The sequence below is a fragment of the Cnephaeus nilssonii genome (assembly GCF_951640355.1).
Source record: "Cnephaeus nilssonii genome assembly, chromosome: 10".
NCBI lineage: Eukaryota > Metazoa > Chordata > Mammalia > Chiroptera > Vespertilionidae > Cnephaeus > Cnephaeus nilssonii.
In genome coordinates, this window is record NC_137081.1 from 47,467,265 (window position 1) to 47,493,989 (window position 26,725).

A 26,725-nucleotide genomic window follows, 5' to 3' on the forward strand; every position below is an offset into this window, starting at 1 on the left:
CTTTTGTAATTCTTTGTGTACCTATAATCCACTTTCATCATTGTTTTCTAATTATTTCTTAAAGTTCTCCCGCCCACACCCTCTCCCCCCCCCCCCAAAAGCTATGAGCTCCTTGAGGGTAGGGATTGTGCCTTAATCATCTTGATGTTCCCATTGTTGGTGCCCTTTTTGACCTATAATAGGCTCTCAGTAGATGTTTGTGTAATGACAACTAGGTGAATCCCAGCACTAGATTGGTTGATGAAACTACATAATTTTAATTCATCATTTCTCTACATTTGAATGAACTTATTTTTTTAAATGTATTTTTATTAATTTTTTACAGAGAGAAAGGGAGAAGGATAGAGAGTTAGAAACATCGCTGAGAGAGAAACATCAATTGGCTGCCTCCTGCACACTCCCTATGGGTATGTGCCCGCAACCAAGGTACATGCCCTTGACCAGAATCGAACCTGGGACCCTTGAGACCGAAGGCCAATGCTCTATCCACTGAGCCAAACCAGTTAGGGCATTTGAATGAACTTTTAATTGCTCCCTTGTAAACCCTTTGAAATCTTAAGCACCAAATATAGAATGATTTGGGCTTCAGTTTAATTAAGAAGAAAGCCAAAATAATTAAAATAATATTGGCAGTATGTTTTTTTAGAGAGAATATCTATTTTTTAAATATGTTTTTATTGATTTCAGAGAAAGAAAGGGAGAAGAGAAGAGAGATAGAAACATCGACGATGAGAGAGAATCATTGATCGGCTGCCTCCTGGGAATCAAGCCTACAACCCAGGCATGTGCCCTGAAGGGGAATCAAACCATGACCTCCTGCTTCATAGGTTGATGCTCAACCACTGAGTTGCACCAGCCGGGCTGCACTAGATTCCATTTTTTCATATTTTGTTTGATTACCCATCACTGCCCTGGCTTGTGTGGCTCACTTGGTTGGGCATCATCAGGTGCACCAAAAAGTTGTTGATTCAATTCCCGGTCAAGGCACATGCCTGGGTTGTGGAATCCATTCCCAATAGGGGGCGTGCAGGAGGCAGCTTACTGATGTTCTGCTCTCACATTGATGTTTCTCTCTTCTCCTTTCCTCTCCCTCTAAAATAATCAATAAACTATTCTTAAAAAAAGAAAAGACTACCCATCACTTGCTTTTTCAGGAAAAAAAGAAAGCTCTTTAATTTTATGTGGAAATTGGCAATATATACTTAAATTAATTATATGGAAATTTAATAAATACTACCACTCAGAAAATACTAGTATTAAGCTTTTCAATCTTATTCACATGAAATTGTGGGCAGAATTCAGACATTTAAATGACTTATAGAAAATTTGGTGTATTATATCTTTACTAACAGAAGTAAAATTTAACCTACAGATATAAGGTACTTGGAGAAGATATGAAATCATACTGCCAAAGTATCAGAAATAGGCTGACTAGAAAAATTTTGTTTGCTATTTGACGTATTTGTAATGAATTATTTTATTAAACAGAACGAAGGAACAAGAGATGATCAGTTAAGGATAGTAATTTTTGTTAAATTTTTTACATAATATTTATCACATGGTAATGTTTGTGTTTGAATTTTTAAGTACTCTAATGCTGTCATTGTTCATTTATTCTTTAGAAAGCTTCTTTTGATGGCATATCCCTTAACAGATTTATAATTTTATTGAAATTCAAATTTTGATGAACTTAAGTGTCTTTACAATAATATAGAAGCATAGGAAATGAAAAATTGTAGGGGACATTTATTCTTCCATTTGATTATATTATTTTAGCAGATCACATTATTCCCTGAATGCTTTTCTTTTTATGTGGAAATTAAAGGAATCTTATGATATTTGCTGAGACTTGCAGAATAACTTTCACATGATACTTGAGGCATTAATATTCAGATTTATCTGAAGGCAAGTTTGATAAAATGATGTCCTGCTTTTACTTACCCTAATCAACATAGTATAAAATGTAAACTAGCTTAAATTATTTCCCTTCTCTGTAAGACTGACACATAGTCTATGTGGAATCTAATGAACAACATAAACTAATGAACAAAAATAGATACAGAGACATAGAAGCACTGAACAGACCAACAAACCCCAGAGGGAAGTCAGGAGAGGGTGGGCAGGTGGGAAGAGATCAACCAATGAACTTGTATGCATATATGTATAACCCATGGACACAGACAATAGGGTTGTAAAGGCCTGGGGAGAGGGTGGGGGTGGGCTGGGAGAGGTCAATGGGGGAAAAAGGGGACATATGTAATACTTTCAACAATAAAAATAAAACAACAAAAACAAAAAACCTCCTGAAACATGTGCAATACAGAAAACTTATGTAATAGGGAAAACTCAATAAAATTACCGTAGGTATTCCTACCATTTAGAAATATCCTCTGTTAAGCCTTTGGCATATTTCATTCTGGTTTAAACAGGATTTCAATGAGGGGAACTTTACCAATCTTTGATTAATACCTATAACTGCAAAATTTGTTTTTTAAAAAATATATTTATTGATTTCAGAGAGAGGAAGGGAGAGGGAGAGAGAGATGAAAACATCAGTGATGAGAATCATAGATTGGCTGCCTCTTGTATGCCCCCTGCTGGGGATCAAGCCTGCAACCCGGGCATGTGCTCTGACCAGGAATTGAACCATGACCTCTTGGTTCATGGGTCAACATTCAACCACTGAGCCATACTGGCTGGGCCAAAATACTTATTTTATTTATCTTCTTTATCATACAGCTCATTAATCTATATTGTGTTCTCAATACATGTTGATAAAATAACTACACTAACATACTTGAGTGTTGATATGATTCTATGGACATTTTGATAGATTCCTGATAATAATACTTTTACTTTTGTATTGTAAGCTCCCTTCCTTGGGTTAGCTGGGTGCATACTTTACCTTATGACCCTGTGAATTTTATGTTCAATGTATGCTCTACTTGCCTTTGTTTTAAAAAATGCCAGTGGGTTGGTGTGTGTTCGGCAGTAATTATAAAGTAACATTTTTTCCCCCGTCACAGCTGGGAGTACATGCTCAAGCCATCAGATGACATGCTCCAGTGGTGAATGTATTCCAAAAGAATACAGGTGTGACCACGTCAGAGACTGCTCGGATGGAACTGACGAGAAAGACTGCAGTGAGTCCCTTTCAGTCTTTGCACTGTATTTGGTTTCACATTTGTCCCTTTGGCATTTTAAGCAACTTGTTAGATTTGTTGATGGACAGAAATGCCTACAATATGCCTCTTGTTATTGAAATCTCTAGGCAGATTCTTTTGTGGATTAGAGGTGATGTTCTGATAGAAATCTATTTTTATGAAAACCTTCTGAGTGTGTCCTGCCTTAGTACATAAATTCTCTGTATTTTTTAAATTAAGAAACTTTCAACATTAACATATAATCCTGAAAGGTCATTGAATACATTGAGTACAAAGGCCAGTTTGGTCAATTATAACTTTTATTACATTACTATGGTAAATTTGTAGGTCAACTGTCGCATTAGTCATTAGTTTTGTGCTCTTATGGACTCAATTTTTTTTTTTTTTTTTTTACCAGATTGCTTTTGGACAAGTGTTATATTTGGCTTTCCCTAGAATGATAGCATACTATATTAGTTTGTAACTGATCACAACAAGATCAGGCATATAAATCACAGAATTCTGTGTACAATGTTTAAATATTATAATAACCAAAATAAGACAGTGCGATCATGGTGCATAAGGCACTACTTACAAATAAGTTAAGAGTAATCTGCCTCTCTTGAGGTTTATGTAGCACTAGAGTCCTGGTGCATGAAATTTGTGCACTGAGGGGGCGGGGGAGTCCCTCAGCCTGGCCTGCACCCTCTCGCAGTCCGGGAGCCCTCAGGGAATTTCCGACTGCTGGCTTAGGTCCGCTCCCCAAAGTAGGACATCCTTAGCAATGCTGCAGAGGCGCTGGAAGCCCGGCTCAGGGCTGCTGGCCGAGTGGTGCTCCCAGACCACCAGGGGATAGCTCCTGCATTGAGCATCTGCCCCCTGGTGGTCAATGCATGTCATAGAGACTGGTTGTTCTGCTATTCGATCTATTTGCATATTAGCCTTTTATTATATAGGACTGGAGGCCCAGTGCATGAAATTGGTGCATGGGAGGGGGGACCCCTCAGCCTGGTTTACACCCTCTTGCAATCCAGGACCCCTTGGGGGATGTCCAACTGCCAATTTAGGCCCAATCCCGCAAGGGATCCCTGCAGGATTGGGCCAAAAGCAGCAGTTGGGCAATCTGGGACCGCTGGCTCGCCTGCCTGCCTGCCTGCCTGATCACCCCTAACCACTCTGCCTGCCTGCCTGATCACTCCTAACCACTCTGCCTGCCTGCCTGATTGTCCCTAACCACTCACCTGCTTGCCTGATCACTCCTAATCACCTCTGACTGCCTGCCTGATCTCCCCTAACCACCTCTGCCTACCTGCCTGATCACCCCTAACCACCTCTGCCTGCCTGCCTGATTGCCCCTAACCACTCACTTGTCTGCCTGATTGCCCCTAACTGCCTCTGCCTGCCTGATCACCCCTAACTGCTCACCTGCCTGCCTGATTGCCCCTAACTGCTCTCCTACCTGCCTGATTGCCCCTAACTACCTCTGCCTCGGCCCCTGCCACCGTGGCTTCGTCCAGAAGGATGTCTGGAAGGTAGTCCGGAAGGTTGTTTGGCTATCCTATCTAATTAGCATATTATGCTTTTATCATTATAGATTGTTAGAATACAGGAATATAGGAATTTTTTTCTTCAAAGAGTTATTATAAAGTCAATATTCAAATAATTGGTAGACAAATTTTATGTACATTAGAAACCTTGATCATAAACTTAATTAGTTATCATGGCTCCACCTAAAGATATAAATTTTAACCTATTTTCATGGGACATCTCCTCTATTGTTTGAGAATTTTGATAGAAGAAATACTTATATATATGAAAAGGAGAGGTCTGGACCCAAACAGGCCCCGATTCATGCTGCACATCATATCACACACATTTTAAAAAACAACACCTTTCCTCCAATGCTTTGTTCCTTGTATGTTATTTTTCTTTGAGAGGAGTCTATGCTATTTGTCTTTGTATCTCTATTTCTTAGCTGAGTTCCTGGCATAGTTCTGTTCTGGTATATTTTCTAATTAAGTATTCTCTTTTGAAAGAGATTATGTTGCCCCTTGTTTGGGTCTCCCTTCACTTTAGACATTTTGCAGAGAATTTAGACTTAGCACTGGTAATTTTAGAGATGATAGGGTGTTTCTGGATGTCATGAAAGAGCAAGTCCATGAGTCAAGGACTTTTTGTTAAGCATACAATAGGTCCTTTATTGAGGCAAGTGAAGAAAATATTTTGGTTAATAATAACGGTAAATCATATAAAGTTATGTGCCATTTAATGATGAAGATATGTTCTGAGAAATGTGTTGTTAGGTGATTTCGTTGTGCAAACATAACAGAGTGTACTTATACAAACCCATAGGGGGGTATAGTCTACTACACATTCAGACTGTGTGATATAGCCTATTGCTCCTAGGCTACAATCCTGTACAGCACGTTGCTGTACAAACAACACAAGCTTAATTCAAGCGCAAAAGAAAATAATGCACTCAAGAGACACAAGGTGTGTGAGGCAGCTGTTTGTGTAACACAACACACTGTTTTACTTACAGCACATTTTTTTAAAGTACCAAGAGTACACTCTAAAAATAATGATAGCAAAGTTAGTACAGCAAGCACATAAGCCATTAACGTAGTCATTTATTATCATTATCAAGAATTATGTAATGTCCATAATTGTATATACTACACCTTTCTATTACTGGCAATGCAGTAGGTTTGTTTACACCAGCATTACCACAAACACGTGAATAATGCACTTCATGTAACTTTAGGATGGCCTCAATGTCACTAGGCGATAGACATTTTTTCAGCTCCATCATAATCTCATGAGACCTGTCTTATGTGCGGTCTGTCATTGACCAAAGTGTCATTATACGGCACATGACTATATTATGTTTTGCAGTATTTTGTAAACTTCAAAACATTATATAAATTCCAGTTATTATTATTAGGTTTCTCAACAAAGACAACACGGCAGGTATTATTATACATTCTTATGAACAAAGAAACTAAAACTGCGAAGTGTCGCGTGTCCTGTTCAAGGTAGTATGATGTGTGGCAGAGCTAGTGCTCAACCCATCTTCTGGTTCCAAGCCTGGTAATTATTCTTCATGAAGGTCCTTTTTCACAGAAGGAGAAAGTTCTGCCTTGTGCAAGTTTAAGAGAGAACCGGAGGCCTGTGCCTCCAGCCAACAGTCCGTGTCTGTATTCCTTATTTACAAGTGGATAAAAATGAGTGCTTTATTGCAAATGCAACGGGAATGAAGGAAATGCTACTTCAGGGAAAAGAAAAGGCCATCGAAACAGATTGTTTGGATTTATTCCATGTGAATAATCTGCACCCAAGTCTAAAGTCACCAGTAGAACTGCCTGACGACTTTGCCAATGGAACTTCCGGCAAAAAGCTGGCAGGGTACAGTGTGCAGGCAGCTGTTATAGAAAGGAATGAAGGAAAGGAAGTACGTTTTATAAAATATCTGCACAGGAGTTTTTAATCAAGTTTTTGTTTGTATTTTTTTTTTTTTTTAAAGCACAAGTAACTGGTGAAAGGAGGATTTGTTAAGGAAAGAGAACCAGATTTATAGCTCATTGTTTCTGGAATTATACAAGTCATGAACCCTTCAGGGTTCGTGGCCCTAAAATGAACCTCACACATGTAAGGGTGTTTTTACAACGATGTACTATTTTCTATTCCTCTCTGCTTTGTTTATTTATTATGTGTTAGTGATGGAGGAGTGTGAAAAAATCTAACAAATCAGAGGAAATTAAGAAAAGAATCCTCATACTTCCTGGTTAGTGCTTTGATCTCCCGGCCACAGCCAGATTCGAACAGGAAGGAAATGAATGGCCTCGATTGGATAGAAGTCTTTAGAAAGTGCCAGTATAGGGGGCAGGATTGCCTCATTTTGTTTTTCCTCTTGGAGCTCTTATGTGAAGTGGGAAAGGGAATTGCTGCTCACCAAGCACCAGTTACTGTCTTAGGCAATTTTTACACCAGGACTACAAGGCAGATGTGATGGCCATTTTCAAGAGATTGTGAAGATTGTTAAGAAGCACGGGTAGAGGAGGTGGGACTTTAATGTTACCCTATGCCCGGGCTCTCAGAATATTTTTCTTTAGTAATGGAAGTTTACAAACTATTTTTGTCTGAAGGTTACTTAGCTCTTTTATTTTTTAAAAAGTGATTGTTTAAAGCTTATGAAAGATTTTTAACATAACCAAAAGCAGGATGAATTATATAATGAATCTCTTTGTACTTATGTTATTATGTTAATTATCAATTTATTTGTTTATGAAACCAAGTCAGTTGTCCTGGAGTTTCCCACAGTCCGGGTTTTGCTCATTGTATCCTTTGATGTCATTTAACATGTTCTTCTGTCCCCTGTATTTTTTGGAAGTTGGTAGCTAGATCTGGAGCAAGGGTTCTTGGCCTTGGCACTAATGACACGTGGGCCCAGATAATTCTTTATTGTGGGGAGCTTCTAGTGCATTATAGAAAGTCTAACAATATCTGGCTTCTACACTAGAAGCCAGCATTAACCCCCAAACCAAAAATGTTGTGACAACCCAAAATGTCTCCAGACAATGCCAAATGTCCTCTAACGCAAAATGTACTCCCTTCCCTTGGTCTAATTCAGAATAGCGCTAGTGTAGAGGCTTGAACAGATGATGCAATGATTTTTTTCGTGTGTGTGTGTGTGTGTGTGTGTGTGTGTGTGTGTGTGTATGTGTGTGTGTAACATACTTTGTATATAAGGCATACATTTCCAATAGTAGTGACATTGGCAGCCATTGCTGATCTTCGTTGAGATACATTAGTCATGGAGGTACTTGCTATTTTTAATTTATTGATTGATTTTTAAAAATATAGTTTTACTGATTTCAGAGAGGAAGGAAGAGCGAGAGAGAGATAGAAACATCAATTATGAGAGAGAATTGTTGATCAGCTGCCTCCTGCATGCCCCCTACTAGGGATCAAGCCAGCAACCCAGGCATGTGCCCTTGACTGGAATAGAACCTGGGACCCTTCAGTCTGCAGGCCGATGCTATATCCACTGAGCCAAACCAGTTAGAGCTATTGATTGACGAGAGAGAGAGAGAGAGAGAGAGAGAAAGAGAAAGAAAGAGAGAAAGAGAGAGAGAAAAAGAGAGAAAGAGAAAGGGGAAAGAAAGAAGAGAGAGAGAGAAACATCAATTTGTTGCTCTACTTATTTATGTATTCATTGTTATTTCTTGTATGTGCCCTGACTAGGGATTGAACCTGCATCCTTGATGCTCTAACCAACTGAACTACCTGGCCAGGGCCCATTTAACTATTTTAAGTGCCACTTCAATTATATAGCAGCTATTTATTAGTAGTTTAAAATTGGAATGTTCCTACATGGTCAAGGATTAAATGAGGCTCGGCTAGAAATCATTTTGTGAGATATAACACTTTATCCTGTTGTTTCTGCAGTCATGATATATAGGAATCAATACTTGAGGACAAAATTTGAATCAGCTTATTAATATGATTTATATTTTTCTCTTTCTCAGAAATAGGATTTCTTTAGGAATGGATCTTAATACATTACTTGTAAGCACCTAGAAACCACTTAAATATTGTAATGGATATTAGAAAAGCTCCAAAGAAGGACTAATTCTTTACCCCAATTATTTGAAAGGATCAGGAAGCTTGCTTCTGTAGTTGATAGTCTTGCCTGTCAGGTCAAACCCCTAGGTTATAGTCCCCACCCATTCAAGCTTATAAGATCAAATCATAGAGTTCCAAGACTGAGCACCTTGTGTCCATTCCAAGCATTCCTTTTACAGAACAAAGAATGATGTGTAAGAGTCCTCCCAGGGAGGCAGGGAGAGGGGAGGTAAGAGAATGGGTGAGATGGTGAGGAAGGCGAGGGTATTAAGCTCCCAATAAAAAGATTATCCTTGAAATAAATTTGGTGTAGGATAAATGATTCTTATTGTGTTTGGTCTTTTTGTCTGCTATATTTTTGGTTATTTGTTTGAGAACTATTTCTGAATATATATAATCTGTGAAATAGGCTAAAGCTCATTTTCCCCTAAGTTATTTTACTCTTCAGTCTGGCCATCTGTAAAATGGTACCGGCTATTAAACAAATTCTCAATTAAAAATTTTTTTTAAGGAGCAGAGAGATTCAAACTGCAGTCCATTTACTTCTAATGGGATTAGCGTCAAGGAAAACCACTCATGCAGAGTTTAAGATAAACATCCGAACAATGCAGCAATTATGGGTCATTCCATTAATATATTTCAGTGACTTTTGGTTGCTCAAAAATAGTACATCCCCCCCCCCCTTTAAGTAAATAGATTATTTTGCTTTTATCAAGTACCATTTTAGAATGAATTCGGTGTAAAACTATTGCTAATTATCATTGGTTTGTAGCACTTCTCTTTTGTTACTTAGGAATGCCAAAGAAAGGGTAAAATCCCTGCTACAATGAAGGCTTTCTTGTTGCTAATCAGCAGTATTTGGTCTGCCTGCAACTGGGGCTGCTTTGTCCCTGAAGTTTTATTTCTATTGACTTTCTGTTCTTTAGAATTTAAACATTTTCCTTTATATATCTAACTGCTGAAACTCTACCCAGGTAAGCAGTTGGAGGGGAATAGAGAGGATGGTTAAAATCACTCCGTGGACTGTGACGGCTCATGAAAAACATATTTGTTCTTCAAACTCAGTTCCACATGTAAGCAAGCTGCCCAGCTAGTCCTGCTCTTCCCATCCTCTCTCTACTCTAGATGAGAAAGCAGAAGCAGAGACTGACCCCATCTTACATATCACATCACGGATGCACCTTTTTAACCTTCTTACAGTTGAGATAGGATTCGGAGCCCTACACCTTGAAGAAAGAGAAGTTTGCCTGAGTCTCCATCATTCAAGCACATTATAAATATCTCCCACCTAAGATCTCTCTCAGCTATTGCCCAATTTCTTTGGTCTCTTCTCCAATAAGGTTACATAGGGTTGTCTTTAATCAGTCTTCATTTCCTCTCCTGCTTTCCTTCTTTTTTTAAAAAAAATATATTTTATTAATTTTTTACAGAGAGGAAGGGAGAGGGATAGAGAGTTAGGAACATCGGATGTGCCCGCAACCAAGGTACATGCCCTTGACCGGAATCGAACCTGGGACCCCTCAGTACGCAGGCCGACTCTCTATCCACTGAGCCAAACCAGTCAGGGAGCTGCTTTTCTTCTTGAACTCACTGAAAACAGTCATTCATCTCCACTGGTCTCCTGAAAACATTCTTGTCAATGCCACCACGGACCTTCATTTTGCTAAATCTTATGGTTCTTGTTCAAATATCACCTTATCAGAGAGAGCTACTCCTCACTGTCACCCTTTATCATTCTACCCTGCTGTATTTCCATAAGTGTAAGTTCCAAGTAAAATGTAAGTTCCATGAGAGTAGGGACTTTATTCATCCCTTTATTTCTAGTACCTAGTATTGCTATAGGTATGCAATAGTTATTCATTGAATGAAATATATTTTTTAAAAAAGCTTTGGGAATTTCTACTTCACCTGTCAGGCACATTTCTAGTTTAGGTCTAAGATCAGGTCAGTGTGGGTAGAGACCAGAATGAGATTTGCAACTTAAGACCCAGTAGTTCAAGGAGAGCAGAGCAAGGAAAACTAGATAACCTAATGTTTCCATCTTTGACTTCAGTTTCCCGAAAGCTGCTCAGACTAAACTTGATGTCAGTCCAATCTACTAGCCCTCCGGATGACTATATTTGCTTTCTCTTTCCAAGCCATTGAATGGCTGATTCCTTTTTATAAATCTTATTATGTATATTCTTTTTATTGAAAACAACTTCAAATTATTTTGAGGAAGAAGCAGGAAATGCTTCTCTGTTGTTCTCTTATATATTGCTGCATTCCATAGGTACTAATCTGTGATGATAGTCACATCAGGGACTTGAATTTGGGGCTGGGATGGGGGTGGGCGGATAGGAGAGGAGGTGAGTCTCCTGCAGGCTTGTGGTCTGTTTTCTTTTTTTTTTTTTAATTGACTTTCTTTTTTGTCCTGGTACTCCAAGAAAACTCTATTTCCTAGCCCAGGGTTTCCTGGAATTTCTAAATTATACCTGATTGAAGTCGTTAGTAGAATATGCCATAACTTGTTGAAATCTAGAATTGGCCTCACTTCTCCAGACTTCCCAAGGTGGAATGGGAAACTGAATGGAAGAAAGAAAAAATTTTCCCCTTGGGTTACTTCTCTTTTCATATTATCTTTTGAAGAGTTTCTATTTACTTTCATTCAATTTCATTCTTCTGTAATTTTTTGCTTCTTCCTTTTACTTTGAAGCTTATTAGCAGTAGTTCTATCTAATGTAGGAACATGCATTGTGGAGCCAGATTGCCTCCAGACTGAGTTCTGGTTCTCCAAGTTACCACTTGTATGACCTTTTTCTAGTTACATAACCTCTCTGTACCTCAGAGAGGCACATATGAAATCTATGAAATATAAATCTATAAAATGGGAGTAGTAATAGTATCAACCTCATAGGGTTGTTACAGACTGAGATGAATTCATACATATTGAGTAGTTTGGGGTTTTTGGCACATAGTGTTCAGTATATACTATTGATTATTATTATTGTTAGTGTTTATTTAACTTTGTGGGTAGTACTTGCAACTAAGTGCTGGTGGCCAAACTAGTAAACTTTTTCTAGCAAATCATTACTTTGGATTAGCCTGCCTAGTAACTTACAAAGGATGACTCGAGAACCTTGAAAAGTCCTAGGTGTCTGGGCAGAGGTTGTATCAGTAACTTCTTGTTTTCCTTTAAATCTTGGAGTAAGTTTCATAATCTACCTTTAAGGTGCCTTCTCTTTCTTTATAATCAGTTTATCTTATTTTCTATGTTCTTTTTGGCCATCTTGTCGAGTTCTGACAATAGAATGTATTTACAGCCTTCCTGTCAAGATAATAAAGAGTGGTGCCTAATATTTGCATCTTACTCTGCTGTGAGTGATTTCCATTCTAGGAGGTCTGGGAGGTCCTCAAACCACATCTTCCTCCTTGATTGTATAAAAAGAACTATAGCATGGAAGTTTCTTGCTTCAAACCAAATCATTAGCAGAGAAAAAAATTTTAAAAATCTTAAAGCGCAGATGTCATATGTATATTTAGGGGCAACTCCCAATTTTGGGGGAACATACCTGTACATGTGTCATTTGGAATTTGATGAGAGTAAGGAAGGGAGAGGGCAAAGGTAGTGTGAGCAAGGGTGTGCCAGGGTGTCCTCGCATTTTTGTGTCAGGTAAACTTCAGAGGTCCGGGGCTTAGTTAATACTTACTTGTCAATCTTTTCATTAAGATAAAACTTAGGATGAATTTCTCTGGTATTCTTGTATATCAACTCCTCTCTTATTGTACTTGCCCTTAAAATCCTGCAGGACATTTAATCTACATGATGGCTTTGCTCCATAGAAGAAACTTTACAAGACTAGACTCAGACTTTTCAAACGAATAAACCGAAAAATAAGATTTTAGATATCCCCCAATACCAAAGTTATGTGACTTCTTGTTTCCTGGGGTAGATTGAAACTCATTAATTAACATCTTTAGCAATAAAAATCTTTAAGGTAGAATCAGTTCCTTTCTTACTTTGCTCAGTGTGAACAATTTGGACTTGTTCCCTCTGTGTAGGTCTCCAAAGGGGGAAGTACCTTGGAAAAGAGATTTCCAAATATTTTCAGTGTTGAATGGAGTCAGGTAGCTCTGTGCAGTCTTTCCTATATGCATTCAGTTAACTATACACAGAAGAGACCAGAAGGTGGGCAGGGGCTGAGGCAGGTCCTAAGCTGACTGAGGGAGATTTGTTATCAGCAAGGATGGAGACAAGAAAGCTGTTTGTTCCTCATTCCGAGTGTCAAACTACTGACCTCTGACCATCACCGTACTCTCCCTGATGACATCAAGCTGGCCTGTTGTTTGTTGCCGGGAGGATGAGCCATGTCAGCAAACTTTTAGTCGTGTCAGTGGATACTGTTTTAGTTCTTCCCTTTTCAGTTTTATGGCAGTGATTCCTGAAAAGCAGGATGGGGAGAACAAGAGATCTGCCCAGCATATTTACCCCAGATCCTTCATATCTACAATAATCGCTTTAAGAGCTAGTTACAATCTAAGCACAAATAAATTTCCCTCCTGACAGATATCTTATCTATTGCAAAGAGCTGAATTTTCTGAGATTCCTCTCCTGCTTGCTGCTGCCCTTAAAAGGTTAGATAACATACTAACTCTACAAGCTATCCAGCACAAAGGAGGAAGGGAATTGCTTGCCGGACTCAACTGGCCTCTTGCATCTCTTGAAGGGAGAATTAATAAACAAAGTTGGGTGACCCTTTGAAGGCACACTTGCAATGCATACCATGGCAATGATAAAAACACAGCAATAACCCAAAGCATTATCTGATTCTTGGACTATTCAGAAAAAAAATCCAGAAAAAAATTTAAAATGTTAATCAGTAATTTTAAAATACCTTCCACTTTAATACATGGTTGACTACATGTAACTTTGGCAATTTAGATATTTAAAGACACTTAATATACTCATTTTTGAACTTCTGGAGATGAGAAGATTTGGGCTTATTCCTTCAATGTACACAAAATGGAAAAAGATTACTTCAGACTTCATCCTTTTCAAAAGTACGACTTGTTAACACTAGACAAGTTTAATATAGTTTCAGCAGAGAATTTGTGTACTGCTTGTGCTTGAAGGAGACTTTGGGACTATCCAAAGAATCATCTGAAGAATCTGTCTATGTCTGTGAGACCCCAAATAGGCTTTTTAATGCAAAACTGAACTTCAAAGTGAGACTGTGCTCTCTGTTCTTTGAGATCCTAAGACATACCTTTTCCTTAGTCGAAAAGAAATCTGAAGACAACCAAAATCATTATGAAAACAATTTTTAATGGGAAAAAAAGTCAAACCAAATGGAAAAAAAAGTCAAACTAAGAAAGGTATCATATTTGTGAGAAGGAGGTTATAAAAAGTCATAAAAGGCAGGAATTCAAAATATTTTTAATAGCTTTTTAACTAAAAAGTTCACTGTGATAACTCAATAGCAATAGCGAGCATTTTTTGAGCACATTAAGGACCTAATCCCTGTGTTGGGGACTCTAAAGTGAGTAAGACAGGATCCGTGTTCTCAGAGGATTTTCTTATGTCACAGGGGAAACAGATAAACAGCCAACAGAATGCAGCCAGGGATCATAAAAAAAATACGTGTTCCAAGTTGGGGATGCACAGTGGAGAGACTGACAGCATGTTATTCCTGCAAGAGATATTTTGATTATTTCCACTGCACCCTAGAAAACCAGGGTTAAGCATCTGGTTAATAGCAGTGAGGTGACCATATATACATAACGTGGTAATGATTTTTCATGCTTATAGAGCACATTACTCTTTTCAAAGTACTTTACTAGACATTGTCTTTTGAGGTTCTCTATCGTGTGAAGTAAATTATCTAAATGCATGGATAAGGAAGTGGTGACGCAGAGAGGATAGGCAGCTTTGAGTAAGAGTAAAGAGCTACTGGGTGGTACTCCAGGCCCCAGGTCTCCCGACTTCTAGGCCTGTTTTCTTTCTATGATCCTCCAGCGAAAGAAACAGCCCGTCACCCCCCCCAAAGCATGCGGGGAGATACATTAGTTTCCTGAGATGCTATTTGTATCATGTAAAAGAAGGTTCCATTTTGAAATAAGTAAGATTCGTTCTCATTCTTCATCTCTGAGATGACAAAAGCAGTTGAGTTCTTCAGGGGAGACTTCCCTGGGCTCCCAGACCCCCCTACTATGCACCCTCACAGCACTCTCTACTTCCTACATTAGCACATAACCCAGTTTGTAATTTGCTGTTGGTGTCATTATTTGATCAGTGTATTTTTCTCCTATCCAACCACAATCTCCATGAGGCCAACTGTAATCTGCATGCCTGTTGTTTACCAATATATGCTCAGCATTTAATGTTAGCATGTAGTAGTTACTCAAGCAGTGTTTGTTATAGGAATGGCTTAATTTAAGGTTTTTGAACTATTTCTATTCCTTTAGGATACCCAACATGTGAGCAGCTTACTTGTGCCAACGGAGCCTGCTATAACACTAGTCAGAGATGTGATAAGAAAGTTGACTGCAGAGACTTCTCTGATGAAAACAACTGCAGTAAGTAATGTACACAAGATGTTCTGAAGTTGGTTTCTATTGGCCAATTATGCATATCTCTTCTCAAGTTCGTGTTCAATGAATTCATATTGGAAGCTTGAAGTCAGCCATGGTGGGAGTATTTACATCATGGAAACTAGCAAACAATATAATTCAGGGTCTTTTTGTCCCTGGAGAACTAGTTTTTAGACATTTACGAGCATACTACTGAATAATAAGAATTTCTTTTTAAACACGAGACAGAGTCTTCCTATGAGATTAAATGGCTACAGTGGAATTGAAATTCTCTCTTTTCTTTCCCTTCTTAACCTCGTGTCCCAGCTGAAGGATGTTCTCACAACCAGTTTCAGTGTGGCAGTGGGGAGTGCCTCTCTCATGACAACGTCTGTGACCGCATCCCAGATTGTAAAGACGGCAGCGATGAGCATTCTTGCAGTACGGTGATTTCCTTATGCCAGTCCTGTTGTTAGGAGTGGTTCTCCCCCCCACCCCCCGCAAACATCCTATCAATGTATCACTCTTTTCAAACAAAAAGGTCATTATGTCTGATGGCAGATGGAGCCAGAAGTTCATTTAGGGCCCATGGCATGAGCCTCAGCAGTGTTACTGGACCTGGGCTCCTTTATCTCCTAAGGATCTGTGTAGAGTTGAAGGGTTGCTGATGGACAGTTTGCATTCTTTCCTTAGGCTACAATGGTACAGGGTGTACTGTATCACTGGACTCTCAGGTTACCCAGACCTCAGGAATTGGTCTGATAACGTGGATGGTCCAGTGGGAGAAAGGAGAAGAAGGTCCGGAATAGCAATGGTCCTCACTTTCCTCTTTACTTTGAATTTCTTACCGCATTGAAATTGGAGGGTCAGAGAGTTTTATTGTGATGCAGGGGGCTTTCATTGTTTCCACTTTCCCACTCTGATCCTGCTTTTCCTTCCATGCTGCTGCTTGCAATGCAAGCCATCTCTCTCTTATTGTTGCCACCTATGGACTCACTTTATTGGAATATATAGCTTGAAGTCTGAGAGTGTTTTACTAATTCCAAAAAATTGCCAGCTTTTTGTGGTAATTTATTTACTAAAATCTATGATTTTTCTTCACACCCATTTTGATGAATTGGTATCCATGCCATGGGGGTAATCCAGTATTTTCAATATCACCCTAATTTTCTATGAGCCATGCCTGATTTCCTTTCTGGTGCCTTGGCTTATTTTAGAGACCATATTAAAGAAGAACGTGACATCATGGAGTAGGTGATTAAGAATCATTTGGTCCTAAATAGCAATCCCAGTGCTTGTGGTAAAGTAGGAGAACGTTAGCTGTTGGCATGTCTGTAGCATCTTTATTAGTTTGCATTTGCTATTCTGTGTTAACCTATAGCATACTGTCCTATTTTTAATCTTGAGAAACATCGACCAGCACCTGAGTTCACCTCCTGGACCCAGAGCTGCTCTTTGCTCCTTATTTTCCTCCTTCTCTTCCTTCTTTTCTTCATTTTTGTCAAGATACTTAATTAAATTGATAAAGACATTTCAGTTTCTAGGAGCTCCATTTAGGCAGTGGGGTGAGCATTGTGAATTTTTCCGAGTGCTTTGCGTCTTTGGAGTACAGCTGTGGTTTGTTTCCAGACTACGAGACCTGCAGAGGTAATCAGTTCACGTGCCCCAATGGCCGCTGCATTAATCAAGACTGGGTTTGTGACGGAGACGACGACTGTGCAGATAATGGAGATGAAGATGGATGTGGTAAGAGATTCTGATTGAAAAGTGTTTTCTTAAAGTGTTTCCAGAACTTGTTTTTCCGATTTTCCTTGTTGAAAGTTATCTGTGTGTCAAGCATGTATCAGGATTGTCTGGGATTTAAGGGACTTAATGGGTGGGGAAGCAAGAGACTCCACTAAAAAGACCTAGAACTCAGATATAGCATAAATTATAATTTCCTCCCTTCTACTATTAAGGCAATATAGTAAGGTAGTCTCTCCCCCTTCTTATAGCTTACTCTTTCCCTTTAAGACTGCTTATTTTAACTAGATTTATATAGCACAGGAGTGGGATGGAGAAGGAGGGAAAACGGGGAAATGTGATTTGTCTTTGACCCAACCTTTAAAAATGACTTTGAATCTTGGTAAAAGTCCAGTTCAGTTTTGTTTTGTTTTTAAATTCTGATTTGCAAATAATGAGTGCGTGACATCCAGTGGTGGAAGAGCGGCCACAGAGGCACCATGGGAGGTGGAGCCAGGGGTTGGTATTTGCAGGAGGGGCTGCTCTCCAGGGACGCATTCAGAGATCCTATGAGAAGGAAATTGCCAATAATAGTCACTCTCTTCACTCTGCAATACCTCTAATAGTTCAGCAGTTACTAACACCCACACCATAAAGCAAGTTACTTATACTGTGCCAGCCCCACATATAGCAGGAGCGATGCTTGTTCTGGACACATCCACTCGTTTCACATTTTGGTGTCCCAACGAGTAGTCTTTCTACATTTGAGTTAGAGTTTTTCATACACTATTGACGTTTCCCTCAGGAAACAAATAAACAAAATAACAAAATAAAAACTCAGAAATCCTGGTGTTACCTTAATAGCCTCTCTTCTGTAATTTGTGACTTAAGTAACTGAATCTTCCTTTAGGGGTGATTCATCTAGTTTGTTGATAATCCAGATCCATACCTGCAATTTACTTTTATAAACTGGTTGGGGGCTGCATCCCCCAGAAAGAGCGAAACTTAAATAATTCCATTTTGCCACTCTTTAGAAGCTCAAGAAGAGTTCACCAGTAGAATTAGGAATATATAGGCCAGTGATGGGCAACCTTTTGAGCTTGGTGTGTCAAACTTCACCAAAAAACTGAGCATAACTCGGGTAGTGTGTCACTTTGAGGAAAAAACATTATTTCGCAAATGCTTCATCCTCAGGAGCAGCAAATGTTTCATCCTCGGCATGCGGCTGCCTCAGCGGCCGCGTGTCAGTGCTGACACGTGTGTCATAGGTTCGCCATCACTGATATAGGCCATTTGTGACTTCTACCTGATCTACTAGTATATCCTCTCTTAACCATGGGTTAAAATAAAAATAACTGGCTCCATTTCTCATGTGGTTGTAACTTTCTTTCTTTTTCCCTTTCCACAGAAAGCAGTCCTCATCATTTTCATAAATGTTACCCAGGTGAATGGGCTTGTCCAAAGTCTGGAAAATGCATCCCAATTACAAAAGTCTGTGATGGAATTTTAGATTGTCCATCAGGGGAAGATGAAGGCAATGCCACTGTGCTACGGCGTTGTGGTGAGTATGGAAATTTATCTGGGGATCTTTCAGATAAATATGCTTCAGTTTTTTTAATGACAGAATCCCAAATATAGAGAATATCAGTTGGTGTTTGCATAACAAGCTATTCTAAGACTTAGTGGCTTAAATCCGCATTTATTATTTCTCACAGTTCTGTGGGTTGCCTGGGGAGTTCTGACCTAGACCAGCTCACTCCCTTGTCAGGATGTTGCGATAAAAGCTCTGGCTAGTCCAGGCTTATTTACATGGTGGTAGAAAGGGCACACCCTAGTGCACAAGCTCTTTTTAAGCCTCTGTGTATATCATGTTGTATTGGCCAAAGCAAGTCATTTGGCCAAGTACAGTGTCAATGGATTGAAGAAATAGGCTTCACTTCTTGATAGGAGGTGCTTCAAATATCTGTAGCTTTTTTTCTTCTTCTACCCAGGCACAATGAATTTAATAGAAATTTTAATGACTCTAAAGGAGATTTTATTCCCTCGCTTATAATTATGAAAAAAGTCTTGTCTGGTTATTTTCAAAAAAGAAGTTTCTGGTTCCTGGGTTATATACTTGAGTTAGTTGTTTTTCTTCTTTTTCTGTTGCTGTAGAATATTCACCCCACCATCAACCCGTGAACTCTGGACAGCTGACTGTCCTGTAAGAGAATAACAATATATGACCTTGATTTCATCAATGGTGCATTCTCAAGTATCCAGTATTTGCCTAGAAGCAACTATGTACCTGTAAACCTAAGGCCTCTTTTATTTTTTCTCTTTGAAAAAGACATGTAATGTTTAAATATGCAGAGACTTACATGGCATTCTTCCCTCTTCACCCCATTTTATTTAGAGGCACTTTTTGAAAAGTTTTAAAAAATTAGTAAGAGATATATAGTCACAGTGCAAAACAAAAATAAATAGTACAAAATAGAAAAATTGACAGAAAGAAAGCACTCACCTGCAATCCTACTACTTGAAGCTAGCTAGCCACAGTTAATGTTTTTGGTGTTATTTTCAATTCTGTCACTTGGGAATTCCTGACCCTTTGTATTATGTAGACAAAGACAGATTTATGACCCGATTTTTCCACAAACAGCTCTTATGATGACCTATACATAGTTATAACTTTAAAAAGAACTTCTTAAAAATAGGAATTGAACTTTCTTACCACAAATTGCAGTTAGGCTTGAATGGTGACAGATTTTCTGTGCTTTGACTACATGGTTACTTAGCTTTTACGTTTGAAAGAAGCAGTACTTACTTCATAGGTAAATGAGTCTTGTTCAGAAATGACCATTCATTTATTTTTTCTTTAAAAATTTAATTTAATATATTTTTTTCCATCACCATGAGATGACCATTCAGTTAACAAAGTGTTTGTTTTTTTGTTTTTGTTTAGATGTGACTTTGTGTCCTTACTTGAGCTGTGAGTATCAGTGCCACATAGCACCATTTGGAGGGACGTGTTATTGTCCTCCAGGTTATGTTGTGGACCAAAATAACACCCGGAAATGTGTCGGTAAGTGACAGGTGGGAACACGTGGTCTTTAATCACGGTGCTTGCCACACTGATGAGGTCTATGATCTTTGACAAAAAAGAGTTTGTGCTTGTGGGTAGGAGTGATGGTCTGTATAACAAAGAGCAACAGTCCTCCCAGAACACCTGAACAATATGGAGTTTTGTTTTTTTTTAAATATATTTTTATTGATTTTAGAGAGAAAGAGAGAGGGAGAGAGATATAGAAACATCAATGATGAGAGAGAATCACTGATGGGCTGCCTCCTGCCCGCCCCCTACAGGGGATCGAGCCCACAACCCACACATGTGCCCTTGACAGGAATTGAACCTGGGACCCTTCAGTCCGCAGGCCATTGCTGTATCTACTGAGCCAAACCGGCTAGGGCACAATATGGAGTTTTTGTGAGGTACACAAGGCAAAACAGTGGTTCTGTGGTGAGTGAGTTGACTGGCCACATGGATACCTGTCTACTACCTGATGATGGAAATAGTCTTTTGTATTTTCTTTTTAAAAATTTGGATGTAGGGTTGCTACGGCCATATTGGTTATTAAATACTGAAATACTTCCATGCGGTTGGTATATGGCTATGGCTGTTGCCTTCAATTCCATGATGTACCCTACCTTGATCCCCTGGCCTCTTCTCTAGTATGCTCAAACCTCTTCTGGGTCCAGCAACTAGAGAGTAGTACACAGCAGAAGGTCAAAAGGTCACTGCTGCACTGACCACACTGGCCCGTGCTCTGCTGGTTGTTAATCCCATTGATTTTTACCTCTACTTGAAGCTAACATTCAAGAAGAACCAACTTGCCCGGCCGGTGTGGCTCAGTGGTTGAGCACTGACCTATGAACCAGGAGGTTACAGTTCAATTCCAGTCAGGGCATATGGCCAGCTTGCAGCTCGATCCCCAGTGTGTGTGTGTGTGTGTGTGTGTGTGTGTGTGTGTGTGTGTGTGCAGGAGGCAGCCAATCAATGATTCTCTCTCATCATTAATGTTTCTATCTCTCCTTCTCCTTTCCACTCTGAAATAAACAAAAACATATTTTTTTTTTTTTTAAAAAAAGAAAGAACAAAGTCTATCATGTTGCTTCCAGCTGATGGCTGGTATTGAACTAGGCACCGGTGATTAGGATGGGCTCTGATGATGGGAAAAGTAGACATGTCTAGTCATGATTTTCAGGTTTTCAAGATTTAAACATGACTTTCTAATGCTCTGATTTCTTTTCCTTCTTTCTAATCTCTGATATGTGAATGAATGTAGTAGCAGCAGAAAGTGACCATAGAGGCTTAATGAAAAAAATTTGTTTTTGCTGGTGTTGGGAAAGGCATCTGGAAGGCAACTGAAATGATTCATTAAAATTAGTTTTCCCAGGATATTTGTGTTCATTTGATATTCCTTAGAAATTTGAGATTCTTCAGGGCTTTCTGGATAAAAACAAACATGGCATACATATGAAATACTTCTATAAAAGTGTCTCTTCTGAAGTAATTTCTAAAATATTCATATAATTTGGTCCAAAAGGCTGAAGTTGGATAAACCCAATGAAGTTATTCAGTCTTTAATCTCAGCTTATGGTCTCCAACTTAATTATTCTTTAATAATTATGGCTAATCTTAATAACTACTCATAGCTAAAAAAACTTGTAAAGCCAGAAATAAACTCTGGTTTAACAAATTAAACTTGGAATCTTGAGAAAGTCTATTCCACATTGTTATTGAGAACTGTATTAATGGGGCTGATTTACTGTTATAGGCCAAAAAACACAGGACTATTTTTTGTGTGTGTGTGTGTGTGTGTGTGTGTGGTGAAACAATCCAATTGAGGTTGTCCTTGTGGTGTTCAAAGTGGGGAATTTTAGGTTTCTAATATCACGTACCGTGTCCCGAAGTTTGCCCATGATCTGATTGCTCCCTTAACTATATTCAACAAGACATTTTGAGATCAAGTGCTTTATGTAGGTCAGTGCGAGAGATCCTGAAGACTTAGAGATTACTCAGAATTATTTAAGAACCCCCCAAATTTCTAATAATTTCAAAACACTTTATAAATAAGCCATTATGACCTTCAGCTGGCATTAATTGAGATTGCAGAACGCTTTTTGTGTTTTATCATTATCATTACACTGGGGATGCACCTAAGAAATTTAAAAATATTTTTGACACGAATGTCCTCCTTTGTTGGGTGGCTAACTGACTTTGGAACCCTTGCCTGTGCTCCCTGGCTTTGCTGTGAGGCAGCTCATCCATAAGTGTAGGCTGCTCCTTTGTCTTTGGCAAATGTCAGCTTCTCCACCCCTCTTGACAGCCACCCAGATGCCAATCCGATTTCCAGTCTTACAGTTGTCCAGGCATTGCCTCTTTCTCTTAGTAGAAAAGGAATTCCAATAGAAATACCAGAAGCCACATTCTCAGCATTACATCAGCTTTTCTCTATTTTCCCTTTCTCAATCCCCAAAGAGGAGTTGGGGCTAGATTGCCTTGCAGTTGGAACTTGATAGGCCTTATATCTTTTCAGTAAAAATTACTTACTCTTTCAGAATCCATAGTTCAGTCTTGTGATTCCCCACAACCTGTTCTCAGGCTTCTTTTTCTCATGGAGCCCAGATAACACAATTTCCAACACTTTCCCCAAGATCTAAGTCCTTGATAAACTTTGGGTTATATTTCCAAGTGTCTAGGACTTCTTATATGCCAGAAATCTAGGCCACTTCAAAAAAAAATTTTTTTTTTGCAGCCATTAAGAAATGAAAAACCATCAGAGCATGGTTTTTATATTGAACCTATTAGTGAATGTAATACAGAAAATTGCAATATGATACACAAGATAATTTCAGGATTTATAGGAAGGCTTCAGTTCATAGCACATTGGAAGCAGTGTGGTCTGATTCGGGGGCACTGGTTTTAAGTTCCATGATGAACATCTTTCATTTCCTTTAGTATGTGCCTGGGACTTTAGTATAGATAACCTCATTTGGTGACCAGCTCAGAAGTCTACATTTGAGGGCTTTTGTGAATGTGAGCCCCTGCCACCTGCAGAGACCTTTTCTGTGACCTATCCTGTCCTTGGAGAATGTTTCTGTTGCCCTCGAGTTTTGAAGCTGAGTTAACATTTATTTCAAAGAAGACTATATGTTGCACTCTTTGTAAAGAGAACTCATTAGTTTCAACACATGACATTATGAAACCAGTTGACAGTTATTTCAGCTGAACTTTTAGAAGATTTGCTTTTGTTTTCTCTTTTTAAAATGATTTTGAATTTTTATTTATTTATTTTAAATTTATTTTTATTATTTTATTTTTTAATCTTTATTGTTGAGATTATTACAGATGTCCCTCTTCCCTCCTCCCCCCCCCCCGCCCCCGTTGCCCCTCTCTCCCGATTCCCGCCTTGTCCTAGGCCTTCGCCACCCTATTGTCTGTGTCCATAGGTAATGCATATATGCATATAAGATTTTTGTTTAATCTCGTCCACTCCCTGACACCCCTTCCCTCTGAGAATCATTAGTCTGTTCCATTTCCATGCCACTGATTCTATTTTATTCACCAGTTTATTTTGTTCATTAGATTCTTATTCTACTTATTTTGATTTTTAGATTCAATTGTTGATAGGTATGTATTTGTTGTCACTTTGTTGTTCATAATTTTTTATCTTTACCTTTTTCTTTTTCCTTCTCCTCTTCTTAAAGAATGCACTTCAATATTTCATATATAATACTGGTTTAGTGGTGATGAACTCCTTTAGCTTTTTCTTGTCTGAGAAGCACTTGATCTGACCTCAATTCTAAATGATAGCTTTGCTGGGTAGAGTAGTCTTGATTATAGGTCCTTGCTATTCATCACTTTCTTCTGGCCTGTATAGTTTTTGTTGAGAAATCAGCTAACAATCGTATGGGCATTCTCTTGTAGGTAACTCACTGTTTTTTTCTTGCTGCATTAAAGATTCTCTCTTTGTCTTTTGCCCTTGGCATTTTAATCATGATGTGTCAGTGTGGTCCTCTTTGGGTTCCTCTTGTTTGTGACTCTCTGTGCTTCCTTGACTTGTAAGTCTATTTCTTTCACCAGGTAGGGGAAGTTTTCTGTCATTATTTCTTCAAATAGGTTTTTAATATCTTGCTCTCTCTCTTTTTCTGGCACCCCCATAATGCAGTGAATCCCTGTATATTATTTTTTATTTCAGTCAGTGTGTGCTTAATTTCTGACTGTTTCTTTTCCATTTTTGGGAGGTTTCTAGTAGATTCTTGAGTAACCTTATAACCGTGGTTTTGAACTCTATATCCAGTAGTTTGCTTTCTTCCATTTTTTTCATATGTGACATGGTTCTTTGTCTCCACATTTTGACTGCTTCCCTGTGTTTGTTTCTGTGTATTACGTAGAACTGCTATGTCTGCTTGAGTTGGTAGAGTGGCCTTGTGTAGTAGGTGTCCTGTAGGGCCCAGGGGTTCAGCCTCCCCATTCACCTGAGCTGGGAGCTCTAGGTGCACTCCTTTATGGGCTGTGAGCACATCTTGTTATAGTTGAGACTTGATTGCTGTTGGTGTTTCTGGGAGGAATTGACCTTTAGGCCAATTGGCTGTGAGGATCAGCTGTGACTACAGTGGGAGAGCTATTGTGCAGGAGACACCTCTATGGAGCTGGACTTGTTTTTAAGGCTTTGGTGCTCACTGAGTCTTCCCCTTGAGTGTTGCTTATGGATGTGTAGAGTTGTAATTTGGTATGGTCTGACACTGAACACTGGGTACACTGACTCTTGGGTCTCCAGGGAGGTGCAAAATCAGCCACTTCCTGGGGCCACCCAGCAGGATCTTCAGAGAGATCTGCAGATTCCTCCTCTTTGTATCGGATTTGGAAGTGTCCAGATGAGGCCCAGCTATGAAGCAAGGCAGGCTGTTGCTGGTGCCAGGTATTGGGCCTTTTATTGATAGGTTTGGAGCTCCCAGACCCAGCTGCAGCTTGTTTGACAGATTTTAGCCTGAGCAAAGACAGGCCATTCATATGCAAAAGCTGCTGCACACAGCTTTGGTGGGGTTTTAAATGGATGAGGCAGAGTCTTAGGGAATAGTCAGGGTGGAGTAAATAGAAATGACTGTCAGTGAGCCCTGTGACCTGGTAGGTCCCAGCATAGGAACAATGATTCCTGTGGGCACGTCTGTCAGGGAGAAAGCTGCCCCCGAGTTCCTGCCCCAGTAATCCAGTTCCTCCTTGTATGTGTCTCCCAGAGCCCCACCCTGGTGCTGAAGCTCAGAAGAAGCAGACCTTAAAAGTTCAGTTTGTAGTGCTGGCCTTTTAAGGGAAACAGCTGTGTCTCCAGCAGCCTCTGTGTCACTGAGCCCCAATCCGCACTGGTTTTTACAGCCTGTAGTTCTCACTGCCCACAGGCACTTCTTTTCCCAGGTCTGGGATCCTGGGCTGGGGGTCTGGTGTGGGGCTGGGAGCCCTTGCTTCTCTGGGCAGGCTCTGCAGAGATGACCTCCCTCCCGATTAAAAAAGCGGCACATGTGGGTGCTGGACCAGCCGGTTCTATGCCTCCCCACCTCCTATCAGTCTCAGTATACTTTCTTCTTTACTTCTCCAGTTGTAGGACTTCTATTCATCCAGCTTTCAAGCAGTTCTGGATGATGGTTGTTCTATATTTTAGTTGTAATTTTGATGTGGTTGTGGGAGGTGGTGAGTACCTATGCCGCCATCTTCAAATCTTTCTGGTTTGTTCTTTCACGCATTTTAATTTGACAAATACTCTCTGTATGGCTGTCATCCTCTGTGTGGCTGGCTCATTACTGAAGCATCAGGTGTTGAAAACCTATGCAACGTTTATCATCTTGGACATGGCTCCCCAGTGAATGCCTCAGTCATGATCAAAAATAAAATTAAATAATCCTGACAAGGAACCCATTCATCTGCTGCTGGTAGTCTTGACCTGGTGGTGTGCTGAGGCAGTTACAGGACTATTGTTTCTGATTGACAGGACAGGCTATTTGCTGAGGGAATGACATCGTGGTGCAGAGTTAGGGCAGAAAGGTCATTCAGCATGGTGGGATTTCACACAGCCACAAGGATTAGAGCATTTCCAAGGATTTTTGAATTATTTTCAAACCAGTATTTGTTAGTTGGAAGGGACAAAGAGTAAAAAGGAAAGAAAAGTAACAGGGTGGGAGGTGGATATTGTAAAGCAATGTTAGTTTTTTATATAGTTTTCACTACCTATCCCATGCTCATGAAAATACTTAAGTCTAGCTCTAGCCGGTTTGGCTCAGTGGATAGAGCATTGGCCTGCGGACTGAAGTGTCCGGGTTTGATTCTGGCGAAGTGCATGTACTGAGGTTGCAGGCTCCTCCCCGGCCCGGGCCCTGGTCAGGGCACATGCAGGAGGCAACCAACTGGTGTGTTTCACTCACATCGATGTTTCTCTCTGTCTTTCCCTCTCTCTTCCACTGTCTCTAAAAATCAACGGAAAAATATCCTCAGGTGAAGATTAAAAAAAATACTTAAGTCTACTTTCTTGCCTTTAGGTTTAATTGACAATGGATATTAATTAGCCTTTATTTTTCTGCAAATGGAGAATATAGCTTTGTGTCACTAAAAGTGACAGGGATTTATACACACATGATAGGAGGGGTATTTGCAC

The 26,725-nt window shown here is 39.5% G+C and overlaps 1 protein-coding gene across 1 annotated transcript in view; it reads left to right on the forward strand.

The window, feature by feature from the left end:
- LRP2 (LDL receptor related protein 2) overlaps positions 1–26,725 on the forward strand; it is a 201,182-nt gene that overhangs the window by 44,359 nt on the left and 130,098 nt on the right. The window contains exons 4-9 of the mRNA XM_079781761.1: positions 3,027–3,143; positions 15,213–15,323; positions 15,645–15,758; positions 16,947–17,063; positions 18,448–18,600; positions 19,984–20,103. Coding sequence (XP_079637887.1) covers positions 3,027–3,143; positions 15,213–15,323; positions 15,645–15,758; positions 16,947–17,063; positions 18,448–18,600; positions 19,984–20,103 — 732 coding nt within the window. The remainder of the gene's footprint in view (positions 1–3,026; positions 3,144–15,212; positions 15,324–15,644; positions 15,759–16,946; positions 17,064–18,447; positions 18,601–19,983; positions 20,104–26,725) is intronic.